We start from the raw sequence: 17,760 nt of genomic DNA, 5'->3' as shown, positions 1-17,760 counted from the left end.
GGGAATCATATTCGCCCTTTTCTATTTGGTACTTGTATAGTATTTGTTAGGATAAACAGGTTTATTTACTTAAAACAATTCTGAAAATTCTTCTAGGAGTATTTGACCAGAAACGAAATTACTTTGTTTAATGTTATTTCTTCTCTCTTTCAAGAGTTTTTGTTTAGGAGTTAATATTTGAACGTTAAGATATTCTAAAGCTTTGTAAAGCAGGCCACCATCTTTCTTGATTACAGGGTTGTAGAGTTGACAGGAGATGTGACTCCTGATATGAGAGCTATCGCCCAAGCTGACCTGATTGTTACTACCCCAGAAAAGTGGGATGGTGTTAGCAGAAGCTGGCAGAACAGAAGCTATGTTCAGAAAGTTTCCATTCTTATCATAGATGAGATCCATCTGTTAGGTGAGCATGTTTTCTTGTTTTAATGAGAATTGTTTCTAAATTTGAAGACGTGTGCTGGTACTTATGACATGAATATCCTTTTTGACTTATGAACCTTTTCTTTTTTCTCCATTTTTCAATGGGCTTTTCGTTTACTAGGGGATGAGAGAGGACCAGTATTGGAAGTCATTGTGTCTCGAACAAACTTCATCTCATCTCACACAGAGAAGCCTGTAAGAGTAGTTGGTTTATCCACTGCTTTAGCAAATGCCAGAGACCTTGCTGACTGGCTAAATATTAATCAGGTATGAAAAATGTTTCAGGGGATGGATATGTGTTTGCACTGCAGAAAAACAAAATAGCAATTTATAAGATAGTTCAAGGTTAAACTTGGAAAAAAATGTTTTCTTGTAGATGGGTCTGTTCAACTTCCGGCCGTCAGTACGCCCAGTTCCTCTTGAGGTGCATATTCAGGGCTTCCCTGGGCAGCATTACTGTCCTCGCATGGCTAGTATGAACAAACCTGCATTTCAGGGTAAGCAACAAGCTCCTAGACCTTTTCTTCTTTCTGTAAAAGAAAAAAAGACTGAGCACTTTACACAGTTCATTTGCAGCATATTTACAACATGTGTGTATGTACTCTTGGCATGTATAGGGGGAATCTGCTCTGCTAATGGCCCAAAGCTATTTGTCTGAAACATTAAGTGTGCTACAAATGCAACATAGAATGGAGGAATGTAATGTATTTTGAACAGAAGAATAAAATTAGTGCTAGTGAGGGGGGATAGAAAATGTGTTTTCTCTTAGTGTTCGACACCATAAAGAAACATTTGTGTAAAAATATTTGAAATTTAGAAAGTAATAAAACCATTCATATTATTAATCTGCTGAGGTATTTTCATATGGACCACTGTATGTAAGCATTAAAAAAATTGTGAACAGAAGCTGCAAGTCAGGCTAACCTCCTCCTACAATTCTAGTTTCAAAGCAATAACCATAAAATTCAAAATTTGTAGTGCATCCAGATATGCTTCTGTTTCCAATTTTTTATTCTTAACAAAGCTGGCAAGCAGGATAGATTTAAGAAAAGCTCTCATATTTTATTTGAACATGTTTTGCTTTGGTTACATAAGGAATATTTATTATATCAATTAAAAATAACCTCCAAAATAAATTTTGTAATGTGAACTGCTGTTGATTGTGAGGTGACATTTGTGGGGTGACTTTTTAGCTGCTTTAATTAGCCTTATGACAGAAGCAAAGTATTGATTGTGGACTAGAGACCAATCTTGACAGCCCAGATTATTTACACCTCCACAAGAGCATTGTACAAAAACACTAATGAACAATAAATCTGTCTTGGGCTGTTCTACCACACCTGTTCCTGAAGCAACAAAAATCCATTAGGTGGTGGGCTTTTAAAATATATAGATATATTGGCATATATAGTTGTAAGGTATAAATACACTTAAATTATTCTGTTTCAGTAATTTCACAACTGTATAGTATGTGTATATGCAAGAGCACATGCTGGGTAGTATTCATGAACTACCCAGCATGGGTAGTTCACAATACCCAGGGAACAATATGTGATAGTGGATACTATGAAATAGTTTTCAGAAATAAACAATGCAAAAATTTAATTGCTAGAATGAGAATTGCATAAGAAAACACACAGTTGGATTTATAAGAGATTCTGAGAGTATTTGAAACTCTTGTTTATATTTCTAGTGCTTGCAGATGTTAAAAAATCTGTAGATGTATAATTTATTGAGGGCTTTTTTCGCCACTTGTTTGACGTGATATAGTCAGGGTTATTTTAGCATTTCATGGCAGTGCTTATTCCTGAGGCCGTAAAAATTTCACTGCAACCTGAAACTTTTTAAGCATGTGGTGAGCAAGAAAAAGGACTGAGCTTTTTTAAAAAAGTCCTGAAACATAATTGGTTTAAATATATCCGACTAATTAGAAAACAAGAGAAACAAAGTTCTTTTCTACCATAGTGCCCACGTTCACAGTATTTCTTGAAAAGTCACTTTCTACCTTTTTTACCTTTTCTGATTTTGGTAGATTGAAGTGATCTTTTACAGGCAGACATGAGTTTATGCAGTCTGGACTCTGGGTCCGGCAGAAAGCAGGTTTTGGACCTTGATGGCAGTTAGCTTAAACTAACATATCCCAACAGGTGGAGAAAGCAGAACATACTTATGCTAAGATAGAGAAAGAAATTCACAAGCTTTGAAGTCTAGAAAGCTTGCCCAGGTTTTGTGGTGGTTTGGTGTTTTTTTTTCCCCAACTGGTTCTGTTAATTAGCTCACAATGATCACTGAAGTCGCCAGAAAACTAACTCAGACTCCACCAAACATATATTGATTTGATTCAGCGATGGTATGTGCTCACTTCAGTCTTATCCATCTGGTAGAATAGAGAAGTACACATATCTGTGTATCATCTGCACAGAGGCATATCAGCTGTCTAGGCAAAGAGAAACTCTGATTTTTGTCATTAAAGGGCCTAATTCTCAAGTTCTGCTTTCCTCAACAGCGATTCGGAGTCATTCTCCAGCCAAGCCTGTTCTTATTTTTGTATCATCCAGACGTCAGACAAGGCTTACTGCTTTAGATCTGATAGCTTTCCTAGCCACTGAGGATGATCCCAAACAGTGGCTGAAGATGGATGAAAGAGAGGTACAATCATTTTACCTGCATTATTTGTGGTTTGTTTCTATTTTATTGCTATTTGTTTGAAAAGAAAATGCATCTAAGACAAAAGAGTCATGTGAGCATAGATCTTGAAACAGCTATGATTAAGCTAAATTTCAATATGTATTAAGACTAGCATCAGCATTAAGGCCATATAAACATCTTTGCAAAGGCTGAACTTTAGAACACAAACTCTTTTATCTTTGTTTTTCCTGCATATCTATTATTAATGCTAGTTCCCTTGTCCCAGACAACATATATCACATGGTAAAAGTCTTTGATACAAAGATAAGACAAAGAATAAAAGAAAGAGGACTAGTGTTCTCCAAAGTTTACAGCTGGAAATGCGTGACATAGAGATGTTGAGCTTGAATTTAAACCAAATCTCTTTCAGTGTTTTAGGAACAAAATCATCCTTCTCATAAGATAACTGTATGTCTAGAAGGTCATGTATATGCATATATATCTGTGTGTATATATGTACATATGTATATAATGCTTCTGTCCATCTATATTCATACATATATATATGGAAATATATATTGCAAAACCAACTGTTTAGGAATGGTTCAGCTTTGCATATCAATGAAATAAATCAATGTTAAAAAAAAAGCTTCTGCTTATGCATTTGTTTTAAGAACATAAAAATTACTGTCAAATATTCAGATGTTAAGCAATACTGGAGTAAACGTTTAATTTTTTTATTCTTTCTCAGACAATACAATCTTTAATTACATTTTCTTGTACTGTTTCTCAAAAAAAATCCTTTCAGTTATTGCAAAATATGAATGATGGTCAAATAAGAAATAACCATTTAATATTGTTTCATCTTCATTCTTCAAAATGTATACCTGATTTTATTTACTGCACTTGGTTCAGCACCTGCTCTGAATAATGAATTATTTATTTCCTTCTCAACTAATGGTCCTGATTATAGTATATTTGTGCTTCAAAACAGTTTCTTTGGTTGATACTCAGATATCCCAGGTTTTGGAAGATAGATTTTTTAATGGTTGCAGACCCTTTTCATAGGAATTTCTGTGATAATACTGGGCCAAAAGACCTCAAAATGCAGGATTCATAAATACAAGATCCAGAATTAATATTGTATGAACATTAATATATCAGCAGTTGTATGAGTAATTATTCACTTGTGTACCAAAAATTGTATGCCAAAAAGTATAGTTTTCTAGATGAGGTTATTAGGTTTTGTTTGTTCTTTACAAAAAAATAAAGTGTGATTATCTTTTTTTTTCAGACATAAAGCATAACATCTGTATCCTTCCTCTTTTGGATGGATTATAAAAAAGAAAATGGATGTCTTGGCTGCTAAACTGCTACTACTAAAGCATGTCTCAATTTGAATCTGATTTTCTAACATTATAACCTCTGTTTAATGCTTTCTTGAGCATAACAGGAACATTTCATATCAAAATGATTACTGCTTAGTAGAGTACTCTAGTACCTTATGCTAGGTTACTGTAGTGATCTCACCTACAATTAGAATATGTGACATGCAGCTTCCCCTAAATGACTTGCATTAATATGAGTAGCTTCCTTATGTCCTGTAAGCCACTAGCATCCTCAAAAGAACTGTAACTGAAGCTTCTTTGCTTGCTGGAAAAGGGTTTTCTATTAGGAGTCTTTGAATTTCATATTTTTCAGAATAAAACTCTGAAGGATTTGAAAGAGGAGCCAACAAGGACAAGCAGACTTTGCATTTATTAGTTTCATAACATTTGCATATTATTTGTATCTGAATTAATAAGCTGAATATTTGGAGCACAAGACACCTACCAAGTTACTCAGTTCTGATTACGTAAAAGACTGAGGATTAATTCCTAAGTTGTTATATCTTACCACTATTATGCAGAACACAATTCTGTTTGAAGCATTTCAAGTGGATATTTCTTTAGGTAATTATGGGAGCAGTTTGTAGTTTTGTGTTTTAAATGAGCGTGATTAGCCTGAGTTTCATTTGACATTGAAGCAAAGAACAAAGCTCAGTAGTGCTACATACCCAGCATATGTACTGCTTAATTCTTTATCCATAATTGGTGGGTTGGTTTGGTTTTTCAGTTGGGTTTTTTTTAATTCTAACTTCAAGTTATATTAAAGTCAGGCTTGGACTAGGTGAAATAGACAAAATTCCTCCATACAGCTATGGCATTTTTGAGTATTAAAAGTAGAGCTAGTGAATATTTACTTTATAGGAGGTATTCCCCACTTTTTGGGAGGTATTGCCTGTCTTGAGTACTTGCCCAAATATTTCGTGTTTCTCAATTCCATATGGAATAAAAATATTTAGAAGAAATATTTTTTTCTTGCCTTTAAGCAACAGTTTCTGTTGCCTGTCAGTTTTGTGCCTTTGTTTTTTGTCAACCCATGTTCCTTTAGGGGAACTTACAGATAGATTATTTCATTCTCAAAATGTTTGCAGTTGTTAATTATGAAGTATGTTGAGATACAGGAGATTTTCCATAGGCGGGTGTATACAAAGTTTACAAGCTTTACAACAGGCCTTGGAATTTCTCTTCATTCAACCTTGTTTGTATAATATTAATTTTGGCTGACGTAAGAGTCCTTTAAGAACTCATTGGTTAGTTTTCTTTTATGGTGTACTTGATTTTGCTACATGACAGTCTATGTTTAAGTTAGCTTCCCAGTGGGTATACTGCATAATATATACATACTGCAACTTCTTAAAATGCCATAAACAATGCCATTCATAATAACATCTAGAAGACTGATAATTGAGGTAGACACAGATTCTTAACAGCCATGAAAGGTAATTTTACTCTTACCCTGCATGGCAGCTTTTCTTTGATGGTAACAGAGTGAATCAGGCTCTGAGGGGGAGAGATAGAAGTGGGGGAGAGCCCAGTACTGGATCTTTGCTACCTGTTTATCAGCTATGCTATCATCTTAGCTTCCCTCATCTTCTCTGTAGAGGTGCTCCCTATAGTGATAGTGCCAAACAAGACTCTCATTTGCAGCATGTGAAGGGTGCACTCTCTTTTCAGCAACTCCAGACTGTTTCACTTCACAGTAGCAGTCAAATCCACCCCCATCTCTGACACCCAGCTTCAAGTATCAAACTTAGACAATATTTCTATCAGTTATATTGCAAAGCACATGAGCTTGTATGAAGCTTCTAGAGTACAGATTTGTATGAATAAATGATGTACAGAAACAAACCTTCAACTGCTGCCACCAAAGTAGACAACAGCATATCAGGATCATGGAGGAACCATACAAGACATTCTTTCCATCAAAAAGCAGCCAGCAGCCTAACAGGTGCAGCTGAATTATAGTCGAGAAGGAATTTTTTCTACATCCATCTACTTTTCAGTAGATGTTACAGGCAGCTCTATTCAGTTTTGGAGACGGTTCTTCCTGAATGCTTTCCTTGAATTTCATGTCTGATGTAAGTTTCCTGTTCATACCCATGTTCCTACATTCAGAAAGTTGAAAGGTATTCGGAAAGTTGAGACAGCTGTTAGTCTTCGTAAGACTGAACTGTTGATGAAAATTGATGTTTCTAGTACAAGTAAGTTTTCCAGTTCTACTAGATACGTTGTTACACAACAATAGTTAGATCTGTTTAATAGATTCTATCCAACAAAGTTTCAGGCTATGTGCATGCTTTTTGTTAAGAAATTCTGTCCACTCAGATACCTTATGTCTAGTTTACTCTGAGCAAGAAAGCCTCCAATGATGTTGAAATACCCTACTTAGTGAGATTTGTAGCTGATTCTTCAAAGCTCATCCCCACATTTGCCAACTGCTGTGCATCACAGCACATGCAGACATTCTTCAGGATTTAAGCAGGACTGCCACAGTTTGCCAAAAAAAATACTTACCCTAGGCCTTACAGGTGTTTTGTTTTTTTTTCTTTTTCTATAAGGTGCGTTGTCCATACACATTCCAAAATTAGCTCTCTATCCCTCTTAGGATTTGCAGTCCCAACATAGAGTTTATTTTTTGCCAAAGAGTGAAGAAGCAGCTGAAGCTGCCCTCCTTGCCATTTGCACTTGTTGCAAGACCTCTTCAGTTGACATCACTTGTAAAGATCATCCTCGCTACAAAGCACAGGTGCATCATGACAGAACTGTGAATAGGCAATTACCTCTGAAAGAGTGCACCTATAGATTGAGTAATTCTTAATTTCTTTTTGTTGTTCATTGATGCCCATGTGCCAATGAAAAAGCAAATTTTATGCTCACCCTGCTTGTTTGTACAATAATGAGATGATTTTTAAATATACACATTCTGGCCAAAATTCTAACTTGGAGCTGTCAGCCAGGACTGTCACATTGAAACTTGTGACCCATTACTTGTTAAAAGGGACAACAGCTCAGATTATCCTTTTGGAAACAGACAGTGCCACCAGTCTGTAATGGTAAGCTTGGATAAGATCAGTCAGGCTGTTCTACATTAGGAGCTGACTGAAGAGTAACAAGTTCTCCTCTTTCAAAAATTGCATCTACATCTGTAGTGGCAGCAGATGTTGCAATCTTTTTACAACATAATTAATTAGAATCGAGTTTTCAGTTTATTTGTTTTTCTCTAATGTTTTTTTTAACCTAAAACAAAAGTACAAAGTAGTATTTATTGTTTATTGTTTGAAGTTAGAATGCCATTCTCACCAGCAAACAAGCAGGGTGTTTTCTTATTTGGGGTTGGGTTTTTTAAGAAATTTATTTCCTGGCCAGATATATGGATTTTTTTTTTTTTTTATATTTACGGTGCAAAGATGGAGAAGAAATGTATCCATGTACACAGTTTTAACTTTAACCACAATGATTTTTGCATTCTGCTTTGTGCATTATTTTACCATCTGCATCTTGTTAAAACTGTTCTTTAGGAAACCTCTAGAAATAACTAAAATCCTTCAGCGCAAACATACCTACTGTAATATTCAATAGCATCCATACCAAGCAATAGCCAGCATCCACTGAGTTCAAGGGCACTTGAATGAAAGGCACTCATTGACTCCAAAAAAATTAATCAGGCCAGTACTGATTTTAAGATTTTAGAGATGTGATTACATAAACATGTGTGCGCTAATTATGGATTTGTGTATGTGTTCATATGCTGTGTGGAAATATGCAAAGACATATGTATGAAAGTGAATTAAATTTTACCATATAGTTCTGGTTTGCATTGCTAAAAAAAAAATTAAAAAAACAGCACCCAAAAAACTCCTAAGACTTGCTGGAAAGGCAAAGGATTATTTTTCCTGCTCTAACCTTTAAATAAAATAACCTTTTTTCTCCATGTTAATATTCTGAGGTAATGCTGTGCTATAAAACAGGAATAGAAGAATCTGGTCTGTGTCATGAATAGGTATATTGCTGTCTTTCAGATAAGATTTTTACAATGTATATGTTTTAATAATATATATCAACTGTTTAAACAATAAGACATTTCATGAATAATCTTATTTGAGGTGGTTTAGGCATCTTTTTTGGGGGGGAGAGTTCTGGAGTATAAGTCAACTCTTCATCAAAAATGAAGGGGGGGCGGGGGGGTCTGCCTTTAATAGTCGGGAGGATACCCAAGAATGATTTCTAAGTGTTTCACTCATTATAGAAGTTCAACTTCCTTCTACAAGATGTTGGTTTTACAACACAAAAGTGTGTCATAAAAAAATTAACATTTAGTTATAACAAGGAGTTGTTTTTATTTCATTTAACATCTGTACCAGATGTGAAATATATAATTATTTTTGTAAAAGACTTCATAATTTTCATGATTCTTTTGTTTGGCACATCTTTCTTCTATTGGGCATTTTAGTCAATTGATAAGCATTATTCAGTGGCATATGGTCTGAGTCTGACGTGCTTTGAAAAGAGTAGAGAGTACTAATAATGAGGATTCTGTGAAAATGGGAAAACCAGCACAACAGATATGCTTTGAGAAAGTATGGGGTTTTAGCATCTTGAAACAATATATCACACTCAAAGGGACAGAATTGGGCTGCACAATCTGTTAGCTCATTCTTGTCCAATCTGGTCTCCTCCTTTCTTTTGGAGCCAGCATTGTCATCAACTTGCTGAATTATATTCTGGCTGGAATGTATTTCAGGCACAGGGTAATGTATCTACTTAAATGGAATCCTATCTTTCTACAAAAGCTTTTTAAGTATAATAAATTTAAAATATAAAAAAGTTCTATTAGCTTAAAGTAAAAGGTTCAACAGTTTACATATGTGCAGGAACAAAGAAAATGACTACTTACTGGTTTGAGAAAAATCTAGCTTGTTCAAAGATCAGAATAGAAAAGCTAGAAATAAACTTTATTTTTTATGGTATTTTGCACTGCTACTAGCGTCCCAAATTGGTCTTAAAAAGTGGTTTATTAAAAGGTGAATTCCTAATCAACCTGCTGTTAGGAAAGCGCAAGAGATATTTTGTGTGTTCCTCAAAAAAATCTGTGAAGGATAGATAGCAAAACTTTTTCTGCATGGGGCCAATCCTGCCTGCCTTAGAGTGCAGGAAAAAATCCTTCCTTACATTAAGCTTCCTGCTTCAGTGTTTTATGGGTCTTTTATGTCAGTACTGTGTATATTTTCTGATATTATTTTTAATATAACATAATTTCTGGTTTTAAGATGATAAAATATATTTTCTTTACCCTTATGTCTTTACCCAACATTAGTTACTTTCAGAAAGATAAATAGCAATGAAGTTATACCAATGCAGGAATGTCAGGTTTGTTTTATAGCCACAATGTGTGTCTGTTTCTGGCTAATGAACCTATTAATTGTGCCATTATTTCTTAATAGAAAGTGATAATATTCTTACACTACACTGACATAAGAGAGTTATATTTTTAAATAAATTGTCATGATAATTTTAAGCCTTGGGTTGTGCCTACGGGTAAAATAGTTATGTTTATTACGTTGATTTATGTGAAAGTAAGGGGTCAGCTAAAAATGACTAGGATTCCCTGCTGCTAAAATGACAGAAGTACATGCGCCAGCTCTCCTGCTAAGGGTTCTTTAGTTTTCTTGTGGTAAATTACACTGCTTTGCAGGTGTGACTAACAGCACCACAGGCCACCGCTGTAATACAAGTCAGAGGGGAAAAAAAAAAGTAACCACCACTGATTGTAAAAGCAAGAAGAACATCTTGGAATAAATTCCCAGTAGTGTGAATTTAGGATGTTTTCTGCTGGCAAATCCATGGCAAAAAAATTTAGCTCTGTACTGAAAATAACTAACTGTACTGAAAATAACTGACACTGTAAAATTGCATGTGCTGAAGGAGCAATCTAATCGCTATAGACTAATCCAGATCAGCTGATTTGATCCCTGTACTCTTCTAGTGGAAAACGGAGTTTAGATTCATTATTTTCCCAATATCAAATTCCACTTATGTAATAATGAAATAAATGTCATTGGAACTGGTTTGCTCCCTTATACTAGAGACGTAACTATCATAAAGTGATGATTCTTGGTGGGGAGGAGAAAACATAATTCAGCAATATCATATTTCTTGTCATTTTTTGAATGCAGAAATTGAGAAAAATGTAAATGCATTTTTTAATTTATTTTTCTGATATTTATCACTGTTTTTTTCTACTTTTTCATCTTAATTCCCTGCCAAGTGTATACATAGACTATTATTTCCCAAAGTGCCCATCTAAGGATAAGAAGCCTGTGCTATTTTTTAGTCATAAGAGAAAAAATCTTTAAGATGGGCCATAATTCATATCATCTACACTGCAGTCACGTGTCTACATGTTGACTAGAGAAATCAAAGGTTTTCTGATTGTATCTAGATAGATAAACTTTATCCTTTAACATATCCTGCTTTCATTCAGTTCTTTACTCTCTTCTGCTTATCTACCCCTCTTCTTGTTTTCCTTTCATAGACTTATCCCCTCTTCACGTCTCAATTCCTTGCTTTTTTCTTTCTGCTTTCTTTCCTTTCAGTGCTTTATAGTCCCTTTCACTCTTTCTTTCTGTGAACATCATTTTCAGCTCAGTTTATACAACAAGCCTTCCATGTCTTATAACATAGGAAACTCTCAGGAACGTCCAGGCCACTGCATGGTGAAGGAAGATGAAGTCTAGGAGTTCCCAGCGACAGATCAAATAGATTGGACCTAGCCAAAATTTGAATATTTTTTTTTTTTAATTGGGTTCTCTGTTACTTCCATCAGTATCCACACTAGTTCAAAAAAATAGATTTGATTTTTTTTTTACATGTTTTGTAATTTCCTCTTCCTGACAAAACTGATTGATTTACAAAATCTGTATTGTTTGTGGTTTTTTAGTCTTGGGTATGGACTATTATCTGCTCTTTTTTGTGCCTTTTAAGGATTTTTTTAGTAATAGTAGTGATGTGTGTTACTTGGGTTTAGATATGTGAATAATTTATTAACATTAAGGTCTGGGAGTTATAAAACCCAGGAGACATTTAGAGAATGTTACAGTTTTGAACATCAGAAGTACCACACGCCTCAGAGTCCTAAGTGAACATGAAGATATCACTGTAGTCATGTCATGTATCTGTATCTTTGAGATACTCTGTCTGAAACTGAATATTCAGTCCAAATTCTTCAGTTACCCTGAGTAATTAGCTCTGCACTACTATTTTTTCTCCAGCCTTGGCTATACCTCCTAGGTTAATCGTGAATGATGCTGTCCAGAAGAATGCAATATCAACATGCCACTGCTGGTGGCACCAGGAAACCACTTATATGAGATGAGGTTTGAAAGTTCCTGGCTATAATTATATTAAAATCACATAAAATAATGAATGGCCTTAGCAATAAAATATCAGAAGGAAAACTGATGGGTAAGGTCACTAAACAAGACAGAAGTTATAAAGCTCTTGCTTGTTATTAAGGACAGGCTTTTCACACAGGTCATCTACAGAACTAAATGAACTTATTATGGAATTTACTACTTGAAAACATAGGCAAGAAATATGGTTGAAATGATAGCAGTTCAGGTGATTCCACTTACTCATTAGTATGAGATTTGAAAAAAATAGTAATAAAAAATAGCTATCTGTCTGGATTTCTAAAAGTTTTAAGTGAAGACACTTACTGTGTTTTGGGTTTCACTACAGGGTTTGAGTCCATAAATTACAAATTCACATGCAAAAAAAATCAAATTAATTTGCATTTCAGCATGTACCTAGGAAAGTTTTTTGATGAATAATTGCAGAATTATCAAACTGAAGAACTGTGTCTCTCTTTTCACAGGCATTGGAGAGAGACAAATTTATTTTTCATGACTGTATGTTACTGGTTGTGGGGCTTTGCTATGTTTTTATAGTTCTAACCCCTTTGATACTAGGGATTGCATTAAACAAACACATAACAGAATGTACAGCAGTTGCCAGACCTGTCAAGATATTTTCAGCATTTTCATTTCCTTATCGGTGCTACTTACTGTGTCAATAAAGTTATGTGAATTTTGTATTCTTCCCATCTTTAATATAGTATTTGATTGATTTTTTTTAGACTAAACTGAGACTGTTCAGAGACTGAAGACTGTGCTTTCCTGTTTGTTATAAACAGTGTTAAGCAAATTATTCTTTCTATTAAAAAAAAAAAAACAAACAAAAAGACTTAAAAATTTAAAATTTGTGAGTGATCTGTTTTAAAACATGCAACTGTTCTTTCTGTTACAGATGAATGACATTATAGCAACAGTTAGAGATTCAAATCTGAAGCTGACACTTGCTTTTGGAATAGGTATGCACCATGCAGGTCTGCATGAAAGAGACAGGAAAACTGTGGAAGAATTGTTTGTGAACTGCAAAATCCAGGTACATTTGTTCTCTGAATCCTGCCGTAATGAGTTTTACATGGAATTTTAAAAGTTGGCTTTTTGTTACATATACCTCATTAATCTTTCTTTCTGTTTTAGGTTCTTATTGCCACAAGCACATTAGCTTGGGGTGTAAATTTTCCAGCTCATTTAGTAATTGTTAAAGGAACAGAGTACTATGATGGAAAAACAAGGCGTTATGTGGATTATCCCATTACAGGTACTCACATAAATAATGGACATGCTCATATGCTGAAATGTATTTCAAGCATATGCAAATGATCTGAATTAATTAGTAACTGATCACTGAAAATACCTAATTTGCGTAGAGACTAGGATTGCTGAAGAAAGGGTTTGTTTGTTTAATGCAAGTTGTAAGAGAACTCTTAAGATTTTATGTAATAATGAAAATGTTTCCTTTAATTCCTTTAATGTGTATCATCCAAAATAGACATTAAACAATTGAGGAGACAATATAAAGTCATATTTAGCTACCTAGTTAATTGTATAAAAATACATTTTCATGCGTTTTATTTTTGAAACCTTTTTTAAATATACATGGATTTCTAACAGTAAACTAAGCCGTGGTTTGAAATGAAACACTTGAATTATGCATGTAGGAGAACATAAAATTTATACAGTCATTTGACAATAAGCAAAAAAACATAACTAGTCTAGAATCTTCAGTGATTTAAGTGATACTTCAAGTAAGTGATACTTCAGAAATAGCTAAATTAAATATTTGAACATCTAGTTTGATACAGACTTTCTGGTTTCAGTAAACTCTACTTTTCATAAACTGTTCTGCAGTGTTTTCAACAAGCTTAAGAAAGTGAACCATGGAAGAACTTTCAGAGTTCAGACAGGGAGGATATTTGTCTGGGTTTTACTATGCTTGGAGAATGAAGACAAGCTAAATTTATTCCAGGTTTCCTCTTTCCCTTTCTCTTTTCACAAGAGAAAGTTTGTTATTCAATAATCCTATGCTATGATAAAGAGGTGTATACCTGAAGACAATCTAAATGTTACTTGTGGTGTAAATAAAAGGTTTGCATCTTTTTTACCATGCACGCTCTTTTCAGCAAAGAAGCTTACTAAACAAAAAAGCCTCAAACTGAAAATACTCTGAGGGTTACTTCTCCCATCATAGAGCTTAATTTAGTGGTTAGTGCTCTGCAGGAAACTTAGGATCAGTTTCCAGACCAACTCGCTTGTTCAAAGATTCTGGTATGACTTGAGAACTTAGCCCTGCAAACTAGCATTTTGTGACAGACTTTGGCTGATGTAAACTTAGTACAAAGAGTCTCTACAGAGTAGTATCTCATACATCCTGACTGGAAGAATAGTGGCAACTGACTTTATTACTGAGTGGGGAAAAGCGATGAGGAAAGAAATCAACTGAAGTTTTAAATTTTATTTTAAATCTGTGGGACTGTCACAGATCAGTAATAGAGAAAATAATAAAATAAACCAGAAACTCAATAAGCATTTAAAACTTACTGTGCTCTTTTAGAAATCTGTGTACAAATACTCACAAAGGCTTTAGGGAATGCTTATGCTTTCACTTTTTATTGCAATTTGAATTCAGGTGACTTGGACATCAGGGATTGTTCAATTCTTGAATTTTCAATAAGGCTCTGGGGGGAGGGAGGGAGGAATACCACCATCTGTGATGGAAGCATTTAGATTTTGTTGTCTGCATTGCAACAGAAAATGCAGATTCCTTACTTTATGAAGAAACATATGGTGCGGTTTGCTTAAAGCATTTTTATTTTTAACTTTCTAGAGAATATTTATGCATATGGAAGTTCTGTGGATAGGTAGTACAGTTTTGCAGCAGCAATAAAAATGAAAATGTGATTAATTTCTTTCTGAAATACTTCCAAAAATTTCACAACGCTGTCTTTAATGCTGCCCACAAGTTATGCCTTCACTGTTCCATCATTGTATAACTTGGTTTCTCCCTGCTGAAGTTACCTTTCTGTATAAAGGATGCGTTTGGCTCCAAGGAAGCAACTGAGGGCAGAATGAATCATTCTGGAGAGTTCAGTACTTTCAACATAACTAGAAGTGCCTCTTTGAATGAAGTCAGAGGTTTGGGGAAGACCTTTTCTCAGTTACCAGACATTTAGTCAGCCAGTTGGATCATGTTTAAAGTTTCAGGAGTTTAGTCAGTGATTAAAAGCAGCCAAGCAACATATAGTCAGTAAAGAAAATACTGGGTTTGGATAATTACATAGTGGATATCAGCAAAAATAATTTCCTGATGTTTTTCAGTAACTCCATTTTGTATATGGCATTATGCACAATTTAATTCACAACATTAGAATAGGAAGAAGTTGTTTCATCACTTCCTGTGCACATGCCTATGCAGAAACATCATTTTCAAACTGGTTTGGTTTTACATTTTCATGTCACTCCTAAATTAACAGAAGATATAAACTGATAAAAAAAATTACTATCTATATAGTTCATGTGTACAGAAGTGAAAATGTGTTATTAAAAACTGTATATTGTCATTGGGCTGTTTCTTCTATCACGGTCCATTGCTGTATCCCATACTACACCCTCTGGCTTTTCCTTCCCCAGCTGACGATTGTGCTAACAGCTTATTGATTCTGAAATCAAAGAAATCACTTTTCAAAATGTCAGGTACTGCAAACCACATGTTTTGCAGGCATGATGGAGCTCATAGAGAATACTCAAAACTAAAAAGCTTTAAAATAAACATGTAAAACTTATGATTTTCTTTCCATTGTTTCTTCAAAGTTAAATAGTAGTTGGAAGCACCAGAAAGGAATCAGAGCTCTGCAAATGCACTTCTCACATTTGAAAAGACACAAACAGATGATAAGCATACGCATCTTGGTGGCCGGGTAACAAGCTGAGCATGTTTTGTTTCAGCTAGTATTTTCAGTATTTATAGAAATCATTAACTAGTGTTTGCAAGTAATATTGTGTAGACAGAGTAGAAGAGGTAAGCTTTAACTGTACCTGCTTTTAAATTTGCGTATCATGGTGTGATATGAAACCATCTCTACTCCAGTGCTAATAACTAATATCAGTTGTCATGAAGTTTGAATGGGAAAGATCATAGCTGTCAGTAATTAGAATTTGCCTTGACCAGTTTATCTCTAAAATATTCAAAACCTAGGAAATAATACGTGGCAGAAAAGTTTATAAAAGGGACTTCTATTATTGTGAAGTCAGATACTTGAAAATTAGGAAATAATAGATAGTTTCTATTGTAGGCTTCATGAGTTCCCTGACTGGTCATCTTTAATTGCATATGCTCAAACAAGGGATAGTTGTGGAGTGCAAGGAGAGTAGAGAAAATTTATATTAGATATAAGCTTAGATTCTGTTGCAGTGGGTGGTCCTCAAGTATGCAGGAAGATAGTCTCTGCCAGAAGGAAGTTCATCATAAATTTATCTGAGATGGAAAAAAAAAATTAGATTTGTCAAAACCAATATTGCATACAAGGCCAAAGAATTCAAAAAATCCTGTATTGTACATTATGCAGACATAAATACATTTATTTATACATTCAAATAAATTCATTTGGTTTATACATTATTGTCTCTTTGGCAGATGTGCTTCAGATGATGGGACGTGCTGGCAGACCACAGTTTGATGACCAAGGAAAAGCTGTAATTCTAGTTCATGATATTAAGAAAGACTTCTACAAAAAATTCCTTTATGAACCTTTCCCAGTGGAATCAAGGTAAAGATAAAGCAATCAGAAAAGCTGATCAAACTGTAAATAATACTACAAATGAGGAATCAAGAAAAGTGAAACAAAATTCCTGTGCCCAATACCTCCTAAATATTGTGGTCCTAGAGGGAAATAATTTTTTAAAAAATATTATACATCTTTATGCAAAAAAATCCTTTCTTCCATGGATTTTGAAGCACTCTTGGTCTTTTTAGTCCATTTCCAGATAAAACTACAAATGTTTCTCTGGTTTGAGTGTTGCCTCAGGCATTTGAATGAGAGCACAAACTGTTCTTCAGGAGCAGTGTATAGGACAATTATACATGATCCTCAGAACCCTCCCTGAAATGTTGTGACAAATTCTTAATAGGAAAAAAATAGTTGGGTTTCGAACGTTTTTTACCTAGAATAATTGTACCATTATAAATACCATATTCTTCAAAATCTCACAAGTTCAAAAAGAAATCTGTATGATGTAAATTATTACTGATATTCTTTCAACACATCTTACACTTCAGAATTGCAGTATTGTTGTCAGAAATGTAGCAGTACCACCTTTTTGTTCCCTTTCTGGACTTAGTCAATACAAAGTTTGCTGTCCAGCATAATGTAATTCATGCATTGATTTTGATATTTATAATATGCTTAGTTGTTCAATGACAGGCAGAACTAGTTGCATTGGTCTCCCATAGATGCATGTTTCGTGGAGGAATTCTGAGGTATGTAGTAAAGCATGAGCATTACTGAACGCTTTTCTTGGTGATGAAGAATTAATGAAGTATTGTTCTCCTAAGGAAACTTCATCCCTCAACATAAGCGGTAATGGGACCTCTATCTGCTCAGGAAGTTTGTAGGAGTTTGAGAGTGCTACACACCTGTGAAATGTAGTTGAAATGGGATGGTGTATTTGAAAGTTAATTTCTGTGGTACACAGATAGACGTATAATTTTTTGCAAACAAAGAATGTGGAAACATGCGCTTCATTTCCTTAGGAAATCACACTTTTTTTGACATAAATTGCACTTAGCACAAAAGGCTAGGAGTTGAACTTCTTCAAAATTATAGCTAATAAATCAAAAGAGCAGTGTGATGATATATCCAGACTGTATGGCACTATCATAAACTAGGAAATCTATTCATAGCAAAGTAGTGTTTCTAAATAAAGTG

The 17,760-nt window shown here is 34.5% G+C and overlaps 1 protein-coding gene across 2 annotated transcripts in view; it reads left to right on the top strand.

Annotated features, from left to right (window-relative positions):
- The window catches only part of ASCC3 (activating signal cointegrator 1 complex subunit 3), a 270,855-nt gene that overhangs the window by 198,363 nt on the left and 54,732 nt on the right, over positions 1–17,760 (top strand). For both annotated transcript variants that reach the window (XM_057410860.1, XM_057410859.1), the window contains 7 exons: positions 237–403; positions 542–687; positions 797–917; positions 2,927–3,069; positions 12,738–12,875; positions 12,977–13,097; positions 16,470–16,602. In XM_057410860.1, coding sequence (XP_057266843.1) covers positions 237–403; positions 542–687; positions 797–917; positions 2,927–3,069; positions 12,738–12,875; positions 12,977–13,097; positions 16,470–16,602 — 969 coding nt within the window. The remainder of the gene's footprint in view (positions 1–236; positions 404–541; positions 688–796; positions 918–2,926; positions 3,070–12,737; positions 12,876–12,976; positions 13,098–16,469; positions 16,603–17,760) is intronic.

This window comes from Pezoporus wallicus, unplaced genomic scaffold (assembly GCF_028554395.1).
Source record: "Pezoporus wallicus isolate ANWC-B61680 ecotype Strahan unplaced genomic scaffold, APGP_CSIRO_Pwel_v1 contig_747, whole genome shotgun sequence".
Taxonomy (NCBI): Eukaryota; Metazoa; Chordata; class Aves; order Psittaciformes; family Psittacidae; genus Pezoporus; species Pezoporus wallicus.
Note: the sequence above shows the minus strand (reverse complement) of the source record. Positions and strands in the feature narration are given on the sequence as shown.